This window comes from Phaethon lepturus, unplaced genomic scaffold (genome assembly GCF_000687285.1).
Source record: "Phaethon lepturus isolate BGI_N335 unplaced genomic scaffold, ASM68728v1 scaffold8084, whole genome shotgun sequence".
Classification (NCBI taxonomy): domain Eukaryota; kingdom Metazoa; phylum Chordata; class Aves; order Phaethontiformes; family Phaethontidae; genus Phaethon; species Phaethon lepturus.
Genome location: NW_010532606.1, coordinates 371 through 10,533, shown reverse-complemented (window position 1 = coordinate 10,533; position 10,163 = coordinate 371). Strand labels below are relative to the sequence as shown.

Sequence of the window (10,163 nt, the reverse complement as noted above, 5' to 3'; positions counted from 1 at the left end):
ATTTCCCTCTGTCCTCTGTGTAGTGCTGGAAGCGAGTGAAGCTCATGAAGACTTGCTCCAGGGATATCTGGCTCACCGAGTAGTCTTCCAAGCGGTACTTCTCTTTGGCTTTCTCCAAGGCCCCGAAGACCTGCAAGGGACAGCACGGCAGTCAGCGCAGGGCACCTGGGCCGCGGAGAACCCCGGCAGGTTGCGACTGAGAAAGCAGAGGAAGCTTCTTCCTCCAGGGAGACCCGGCGGAAGCGAAACCTCCCCGGGCAGGAGGGTGAGGGGAAGCCAGGAGATGGATTATTTAGCAGAGGACCTGACCCCATTTAAAAATACTTGGTTTATATATATTTTACACACACACACACACACACACACACACACACACATATATATATATGAGAGAGAGAAATATGTAAAAATATGTAAAATAGATGAGAGAGACATATGAGAGATATATATTATTTCCTTTTAAAAATATATATCCCTGAGCTGGGACCCCAGCCCAAGGTTTCTGCTCAATCTATTATGTGTATAGTATGTATATATACACCAGTGCCACACTCCCGGCAGGGAGATGCAGGGTGGTAAGGATGCAGCTATGAAAGACGTCCCTTCCTCCTGCCGCAGAGCTTTCGTGAAATATTCTGAGATGTACAAAAAAGAGTAAAATCAGCTCTTGCTCCCCAGGGAGACCCTGCTTTCCCTCTGAGGGCTGCGGTCAAGGGCAGCCAGTTCGGTGGGGCAGGACGGAGCGGTCCCAGCTCAGCACGTCCCGGGTGCTCGCACAGTGGCCCCACATGCAGGTGACCTGTTTGGGCCAGGAGGTGGTGGGAAAGGGTCAGGGAGAAAATCACTTGTTTTTTATACCTCACCTGGATTTCGGACAGATTGTGGCTCTGGAAGAAAAAGAAGGTGAGCCCTGCCCTGCGAAGGGGTGGGACGTGCTCCAGCACCCCCTTACCTGTGCCCAGCTGAGGTTCTTGTTGGTCAAGTGATAATGTACCATGCCCTGGTGCTCGTGTTTCAGGACGCTGCCTGGGAGAGACAAGCAAGGAGAGGCTCCGGTTAGGGAACTCGCTGAAGCTCATGAGCAGCATCCTGCCCTCCCTCGGACGGCAACCGCTCCAGCAGCTCACGGTACCTGGGAAAGTCTTCTCCACGAAGACCTTGAAAGCCTGCAGCTCGCCCTCCTCCTCACTCCGCGTTTTGGCCAGCAAGGTGTAGCCGCTGCCAAACTTGCTTTTCAGGTGCTGGGGGCTGCCCAGGCATTTGAACTGCCCGTTCACCATGATGGCCAGCCGTGTGCACAGGGCCTCGCACTCCTCCATGCTGCAGGACAGAAGAGGACTCGTTCAGCAGCGCAGGAGCACCGAGACAGAACAGCAGAAGCTTCTGGGACGGGGCTGGAAGTGGATTCCCTCCCCTCTGGGCTTTCAGAGGAGGGAGATTTGGGTAAAGCCAGCTGCTGCTGGCTGCAGGCAGTGCCCACCCACCAGGCTCTGGAGATGGGTCCCATCCCTTGGACCCCACCACCGTCCTGGCTGCTCCCCTATCTCTCATGCCACGCCCTGCCCGCACAAGTGTCACCTGTGGGAGGTGAAGATGATGGATTTGCCACACTCCCGTGTCCGTGTCACTGCATCCCAGAGCAAACGCCGGGCCACGGGGTCCATGCCGGTGGAGGGCTCATCCAGGAAGATCACGGGGGGACCACCGATGAGGGCAATGCCAGCGCTCAGCTTCCGCTTGTTACCACCGCTGCAGAATGAGATGGGAATGGGGACAGAGACCCTATATGAGCACAGGAAGAGCCACACAAGACGAGGGGCAGAGGGGATGGGCCGTCTCCATGTCTCCTCTCACCTGTAGGTCCTCACGAGCTTGTCAGCGTGGGGCTCCAGGAGCAGCCCTCTCAGCATGTTCTCCACGCAGCTGCCGATGTAGCGCTCGGGGATGCCCCGTAGCCGGGCGTACATGCTCAGCGTCTCGCGGCCCGTCATGTGGTCCAGGAGGGCATCGAACTGCGGGCAGTAGCCGATCCGCTGCTGGACCTTGGGGCAAGAGGAACCCAACGGGGATCAGCTCACAGGCAGGTCTCTGCAAGGAGGTGTCCAAGCCAGAAGGTGCCTTGGCACCCACAGGGCTTTGCTGCTCCTCTGCAAAGGTGCTCAAAGCGATGGGGACTGAGCTGCAGCTCCGAAAGCCCAGGTGAAACGAAAGCGAAATTCCCCTGTCGCTGGAGCTGCCGGTCTGGCAGGCATGGACACACGCAGCGTGCCTCGGGATGGCGATTGCATGGTCTCACGCTGCGTTTTCCCAAGCTGGTTCCTCACTGCGAGGGGCCATTTCAGGTGGCCCAGGCTCTCGGGAGAAGGAAAGTCCTGGAGGGTCTGTACCTTCCCCGTATCCTGGGCTCCTCTGGAGACAAGAGCCCAACAGAAGTCCCAGGGGAGGGAGGAAGCAGGGCCATGCTTTCAGGGCAGATCCTCCCCATGTTCTCTTTGCCTGACCTTGTCCGGGGTTGACAGTGGTAGAGCTACCCAGGGACTGAACTGAAAGCCTGGCCCCTGCTCATCTCTTGCTTCTCCAAAGGGGGTGGGCAATTCCCAGCGAGGAGACCGCCAGCAGGATAGCCGGGAAGTTTGACCCACTCGTTTTAGTGAGATCATCGTCCGACTGTGATCGCTAACATTTTTCACATTTCTAACTACGGAGCTAAACCCTTTGATGAAGGGTTTGCCACCCTCACAAGGTTTGGCTTCCATTTGTTTCATCTCTTGTCCCAGAAAAGAGGGGACTGCTTCCAGGAGGCCAGATAACGGAGAGCTGGGCCGGACAAGGATACAACGTCCCTAGGATATTACATCCACCCCTGACAACTGCAACCGTGTCCTCCTCGGAGGCAGTTGCAGGGTGGCCCAGCCCAGGCAGACACGGGACTGTCTGAAACGCCGCTCTCCACCCCTGCAGCCCTCGGTACCTTCTTGATGTTGGCCAGAATGCTGTGGCCATCCACAAAGGCGTCCCCTGAGGTGATGCTCTCGTCACCAGTCAGCATCTTGAAGGTGGTGGTTTTGCCCGCTCCGTTGAAGCCGAGAAGGCCAAAGCATTCCCCTTTGCTGACCGCCAAGGAGATCCTGTCCACCGCCAGCAGGGACTCCCGGCTGTCGTAGACCTGGTGGAGACCAACGCGCAAGCTGTGCCAGTCACCACCCGTGCCAAGCGCCCGAGGGCACACCAAAGCGGTGGCTTTGCCAGCCCCATGGGGACAACGGCTCAGCTGGCAGCAGGGTGCTCAGGAAGGGCCACACTCTCCTCACCTTGGTGAGCTCCTTGATGACCAGAGGGCTGCTGAGAGATGACAGCAGTTCTGGTGGCGACTCCAAAACCTTCTTCCTCTCATCTGCCACATCTCTGTCCTCTGGCAGCACAGACACCCGGTTCAGCGGGGCCACCTAAACACGAGGCAGAAAAACACTCTTTGCCACTTGGCTGCTGTTGGACAAGTGGGTTCCTCCTAGCTGACCCGGGGGAAGTGCTCCCAGCCCAGGCACGATCCATCTCTTCCATCAGCCACCTCCAGGGATGCCCTCGCTCCCTTTGCCAGCCCACACCTCCAACAGGATCTGCCTCTCTGAGCAACCGGGATGCTCCCCCAGGAAGATGATTTAGGTGAAGAGGCAAACAGTCCCTGGGGATTGGGACCGACAAGTGACACTTCATGCGGAGTCCTGAACGGTGGGAGAAGCAGGATTTGCATCCCTGAGCACCGTGGTTGAGCGATTCCACAGACCCCAGGAATTCAAACAAGATCTGAGCAAGCAACATGGACACGTCTCCAGCTCGCTGGGACTCCTGGGCTTGGTTTGGCATGAGAGCACCTTACTTCTCCCTCCCCCATGCTTCAGCTCACCCATTTCCGCCGCCTGCAGATGCCACAGACCAAAGTTCTCAGTCTCCAGAGAAGGTTTGTCTCAATGAGGAAAAGGAGGAAGAGGAAGGAGAAACCTTGGATGGTCAAGGAGGTCAGGTATCGTCCAATCCCAGGCGTCTCCCAGGAAAAGTAGTTCATCTGATAACTGATATCTGAGCAGGGGTGGAACAAAAATCAGACTTGGATCAGTCCACACTCTGGGGAGGGGCAGAGAAGCTCCAGAGAAAGCTGTGAGCCCAAAGCTTTGCCAGGCTTATCTCCAACCCAGCCCACACTGGGCTCCCTGCCCACAGCTCTTTCCAAGGCTCATCTCCATCTCAGCCCACACTGGGCTCCTTGCCCACAGCTCTTTCCAACACTTCCCACAGGAGGATTCAGGTCTGGAGGGGATCTGGCAGAAGATGCCCATTGGAGGCACGGAGAGGAGATCAAGTTACTCTTTCAGGACCATAACTGGGATTTCTTTACTCATCTATGAAATTTTCCCAAGCCCACATCTTCCTCCAATTCATTAGTAAGGAAGAGATTCCTTAATTAGACCACCTATGAGTATCAAATGGTGCCTGGTTTTTTTCTTAAAAATGGTACCTGGAGGTACTCTCCGGGTTGGGTTAGAGGCCCCATGATACTGCCCAGCTTCCCCACCCATCGCATGGAGATGCCCCCCAGCGCAGCTGGGGTGGGATGCCCAGGATGGCCAGGCAGGGCCCAACACAGAGACTCACTGAACGCCTTGCAGATGAAGATGGCTTCAACAGAGGAAGTGCAAAACTGAATGAACTCATAGTTCTGGTAGAAGTCACTGATGCATTGGCCCAAGCAGTAATTGGGTAAGATGAGAAAGACTTTATCCAAGGTTTTGGAGAGATCCACCAAGCCCAGCTCTGAAAGAGGAGCACAGGAGCATCCACAGACTGGAGTTAGCTGGTTTTAGAGAAAGATCCCGATTACATCCAAGTTCATAAGGAAAACCAACAAATTTTGCCAGTTTAATGGGCAAGAGTGGACTGCCGTAGGGTTTTTTTGCTAGGGTGGGGACAGCCCTGGGGTGAAAGAGTCCCCTTAGGGGCTGGAACTTCTTGGTGACGGCAGGGTACAGTACTGGGCAGGCAGGGAGGGCAGTGACCCACCTGGGATGCTCATGATGGTGACCGCGAGGAAGGTGGCCGTGCCTGAGAGGATGTTGAAGATGGTGAGACGGGTGTAGGCCGTGGCCGCCACTGAGAAGAAGAAGCTGAGGAGGTACATGAGGGGGATGATGGCCCAGCCATAAAGGAGGAAGATCAGCATCACATCAACAAGGTGGCTGTCTTGGGTGAAGGCTTGCACATCAAAGGCTTGGAATATCACCTGTGGCACAGCAATGCGAGGAGAACACACATTTGTCTTGACTGCAAGTGATGCCACCTTGTCTCAATGGCCCAGGCAGCAAGGTAACAGCAGCACCACGCTGACCCGGATCACCCCTTCACAGATGGTTCCTACCAGCAGCCCGTGCCTGTCCCCAGGGGAAGCCCCCCTTCTGCAGATTGGGGTGCAGAAGGGCAGATCTGGGGAATTCCACTCCGTGCTCCCACGTATTTGAGATATTCTAGTGTCCACACCCAAGTGTTCAGGTGCCAGAGGCTGCAGCCAACCGACTCAGCTGGTTGGCCATGGCCCAGCTCCCAGCAGGACCCAGGGACAGCTTTCTTGCTGGTCCTTTTCATTAACTGAGACAGTACCAGGGCCAGCTGGCCTCATCCTTTTCCCTCCGCCCACACGCATCCCAGCTCTCCCAGAGGAGCAGCACCCAGAGCTCCTACCCAAGGGGAGGATAGGCAGGTAGCAGGGTGTCAGGGGTGACTCACCAGCATCAGCGCACAAGGGATGAGGAAGTTGATGATGTCCCAGAGCAGGGCGGAAAGCCAAAAGTTGACCACGTAGACACCGCTGACAAACTGGACATGCTTGGCTTTGATGGCCCGCTCGCTGACCAGCAGCAGAGCGAAGGTGCTGGCGAGCGAGGCCATGCCGTACAGCAAGTTGATGGCAATGGCGAACCCAGTCTGGCCTCTACGGGGAGAGCAGTGGGGCAGGTTAGGACAGGAACAGCTGGACAGACCAACGCTGAGGCTACATGGGGACAGCACGCCCACGCCAAAAAAACACATCTCAGTGTGATGAGCATCTCCCACGCACAGCCCATCTAGCACACCACAGACCTCCACCCTGCCTTTGCAAGGTCCCATGCATGCGCCCTCTGGGTGCCCTGGATGCAGGATTTCGTGAAGTGTAGGGTCGTAGAGCCCCATCTGCTCTGAGCACCCGGGAAAAACCATCCCTAACCTCATCTGTGAGTATCTAGAGGTGCATACCCAACCACTGATACATGCATGGGGTTACATGGCTGCCAGGCTCAGGCAAGGTAAGTCATCTACACAGCTTTGCTCTCCTGACCTCCCGAGTGCAATCACAGCTACATTTGGATCGGAGAAGCTCCAGCCTGGCTCCTCCACCACCAGCAGGACAACCGAGCCAATCTGTACCCATGGGAGTTGCGAGCCCCAGCAGGAAAGCAAGCGCCGTGCCATCAGACATACTCCATGAGCTGGTCTTTGGCCTTCTCAGTGATGTTGCGGGGCTGAGGGTAGTTGGTGACTGTGATGGAGGCGTTGGGGCCCGCCAGTACCCTGAAGACAGCGTTGTCGGCCAGCATAAGGGCCGTGGCAGGGGAGTGATATGCCTGGTTGTTGAAGAGCGCGGTGACCACCGTGCGGTTCCCGGCTCCTTCGAAGGAGGCGGCTGTGATGTAGTGCTCATTGAAGGCTCCCCCTTCCTCGGAGGCTCTTGAGATGAGGTACTCCTCCAGGCCACCTGCCAAACACCACGGCTGTTAGAAGCAGACTCCCATCACAGGAGAGCTAACTGGGGCCAACTGGAAAAGACTCCAAGCAGCCCCAGTCCTGGTGGACCACCCTGGCTCTGACGATGGCCACAAATGCAGGGTTATGGAGAACACAGCCCTGCTCGGGTGAGGAGGGGTCCTGCCAACCGTGGGACTCCCCCATGCAGGAAAGGATACAAGGGGATACGTCAGATACGGACCTGAGCCACCCACACCAAGGGCCCTGGCAGGAGAAGCCCGTGGCTCCTGCACACCCAGCCGGGGCCTCGCCTGCTCCACAGGTGCCCCGTGAATCCTCACCCAGCACCTCCAGCGGTGACTGGCGCTGGGCGTCCAGCAGCTCCACGTACTGCTCCGCCAACCTCTGTGACAGACCCGAGGCGGCCGAGACGGAGAAAGGCACGACGGTCTGGCCGTAGGGCTCCAGCGTCAGCCTCAGCAGGGAGGAGTCCCGGGGCCCTGGGAAGGTCTTGGCCACGATGAGGGCAAAGGCAGTGAAGATCAGAGGCACGAGGAACTGCGCTGCCACCATCTTCCAGTTGCGCCAGCTGTACATGGCTCGCTTCATGAACATGGTGTAGAACTGCTGGCAGCACAGGTAGAACTGGGAGGGGAGAAGTCAGGTCAACGCCAGTAGTGCCAGTGGTGGTCAGTCCCACCAGCCACGTGTCCCCACGCAGCTGATGGGCGGGGGGGGAAACCCCAAAACCACCTCCCTGTCCTGCATGTAGCCCACCAGCCCGCAGCACAGCCTGCTTTCCAGCCAAGCCGGTAAAGGGATTAGCAGGGCAGCTGCTTGACTCCAGCACAGCAGCTCAGGCCTTCAAATCCCACGGCTTCCCGGTGGGACGCAGTCACTTTGGGATCTAAGGTGTTAAAAGCAGCTTCAACCATGACCTTTACTTTCCTCCACCTCTCAGCATTTGAGGTTCACAAACAGGATTACTGCGACATGGCTGCCTGCCAAAGCCACCGGGCTGAGACGCCTGGGAGCTCCCAGCCTGGCCCTTGTGAGCATCTTCTTTGCTTTTTAAACCCATAAACATCCTTCTCCCCTTCCGCCTTTGAGACATGCCCTTGAGAAGCACAGGGAAATTTATCACAGGTGCACAGGCAGTGGGCCACGAAAGGCTGCCAGGGATATGAAACACAAGCCCAGCAAGGGGAGGGAAACGTTTTTTCTCATCTCCCTGCTGGAAATCCCGAGAGATGTAGCAACGGCGGGTGAAAACTACTTTAAATCACCTGGGACATGTTCAAGAGCATCTTGAAAAAGGTCAAGAGCAGGAAAAATTTGTTTACTGAGAGAGTGGTCAAACACTGGAACAGGCTGCCCAGGGAGGTGGTGGAGTCACCATCACTGGAAGTGTTCAAAAAACTTGTAGACATGGCATTTCGGGACATGGTTTAGTGGGGATGGTGGTGTTGGGTTGATGGTTGGACTTGATGATCTTAAAGGTCTTTTCCAACCTTAATGATTCTGTGATCTCTGTAGACCTCAAAATTAACATGAGGAGGATGGCAGTGACCAACCCAAAGACTCTAAAAATAATTTGCCCTAAAGATGCAGGTCCCACTTTTCCTACACACAGCAAGACTGGCCGTAGGGGAAGCTCCACTTGGTAACTCCACTCTGAAAACCCCCTTCACGTCCTGTCCCCGTTCCTGCTGCGCCGACAGCCCCAGTGCTCACCCCGGTGTTGAGCTTGATGCTGGAGCAGTCCTCCGTAATGAGCGCGCCGCTGTCATCCGTCATATCTGTCATGCCACTCAGGCTGCTGGAGTCATCCATGGCCCAGTCGTTGGAGCGTCTCTCATGCTGGTACTGGAGAGCAGGCAGCTGGATGGCCTGGATATCCATGCTGGAGTCCACCAGCTTCCCAACCCTGCGCCAGAGGGGAAGCAGGTGATGAAACACGGACCCAGGCAGGATCAAGCTGTTTGGCGCTGGGGAAGCCAAACCCAAGAGACAAAAGCCAACACGCGCCCTGGAGAGCTGTGTAGGACTCTGCCGCCGCTGAAGCACGCAGGGACTGTGCCAGCGGCCGACAGCCCGCTGGCCAGCCTCCCTCCTGCCTACCTCAGGAAGACTTCCTCCATGGTGGTGACCGAGGCGCCGTAGCTGGCGATGCCCAGCTCCTCCCGCTTCTGCTCCAGCTCCGTGAACAGGGCCTCAAACCTGAACGGAGAAGCGAGGCGTTAGATGCTGCTGCTCCCGGCATCAAAGGCCAGCTCCACCCAGCACAGCAACCCTCTGCTTGGGGGCACCGGGAAGATGGTGCTTCCGGCATTTAAGGGGTGGCCGGCAAAGCTGTGCAACGCACCACCCTGGGTCCCCAGGCCTTGGGTTTCAGCACAGCCGAAGCCGAGAAGAGGATGAGAGGGGACACGCAGAGGTTAAGATGCTCTGGGCATCGGTCCTGCAGCTGGTTCCAGCCCTGCAGCCAGCGCCGGGGCTGCCTGCAGCACTCAGCACCCCCCTCCCCCAAGAGAGAAGCTTTTGGGCTCCATCTTCTGCTCTTCCTTGCCACAAGCAGCCTCAGCTATCCACATATTCGATTTTGGAGCCAAACCAGCCTGCCTTGTTTGTGCCACCCTCCACACCGCCACCATCACCAGCTATCAGCAACCGGCGCTGTCCCCCGCAGTTGCTGCGCGGGCAGCGACACGTGGCCCTGGGGGCACAAGAGCGATGTGCCAGCAGACACGGGGGAGGATGGCGGTGAAAGGAGGCACTGAACCCCATTTTCCATGACCAGCACTGCAGCCACGGGCTCGCACCTCCTCCTGCACCCTCCCAGAAGATGCAGAGCAGCTCCCTGTTCCAGCAAGCCCGTGACGACAGCGTGTGCCCCAATGCGCATAGACGTGGGGGACACCTCCAGGGAGGGCAAGCAGGGGACAACACCATTACCTGTGCGTGCTCTCCTTGGGCAGGATGAAGGACAGCTCTGCCCCGGCATTGCTCTCCATGGTGGCGTTGGGCACATAGTGACAGATGAGGCGGGAGATCTCCCCCAGGTTACAGTAGGGCTCCTTCACCATCACCATGTGATATCCTGCCCCTGGGCAGAGCCACAAGAGAAGGGAGAAGAGGGTCAGTGGCAGCCCAGCCCGGCCCTGGGGTGCTGGAGCAGAGAGGGACGCTAAGGCACTGCAGAGCATTGATGGCTTTGCCTGGGCTATGGACACGATACGAGAGCAAGTGTGGAGATGGGCCTCTGTCCTGGTTTTGGCTGGGATAGAGTTACTTTTCTTCCTGACAGCTGATATAGTGCCGTGTTTTGGATTTGGGATGAAAAGAATGTTGGTAACATACTGATGTTTTTACTTGTTGCTAAGCAGTCAAGC

At 57.1% G+C, this 10,163-nt stretch overlaps 1 protein-coding gene across 1 annotated transcript; it reads right to left on the bottom strand.

The window, feature by feature from the left end:
• Positions 1–6: 6 nt before the first annotated feature.
• ABCA3 (ATP-binding cassette, sub-family A (ABC1), member 3) lies at positions 7–9,877 on the bottom strand (the record flags this gene model as incomplete). The annotated part of the gene is made up of 16 exons (XM_010284883.1): positions 7–130; positions 953–1,026; positions 1,133–1,320; positions 1,579–1,749; positions 1,855–2,042; positions 2,972–3,166; positions 3,312–3,446; positions 3,905–4,077; positions 4,651–4,809; positions 5,056–5,275; positions 5,776–5,980; positions 6,508–6,781; positions 7,113–7,416; positions 8,506–8,698; positions 8,893–8,991; positions 9,727–9,877. Coding segments are annotated over 16 exons (2,853 nt in total), but the record flags the coding sequence as incomplete, so codon positions are not given.
• Between the last annotated feature and the right edge of the window lie 286 nt (positions 9,878–10,163).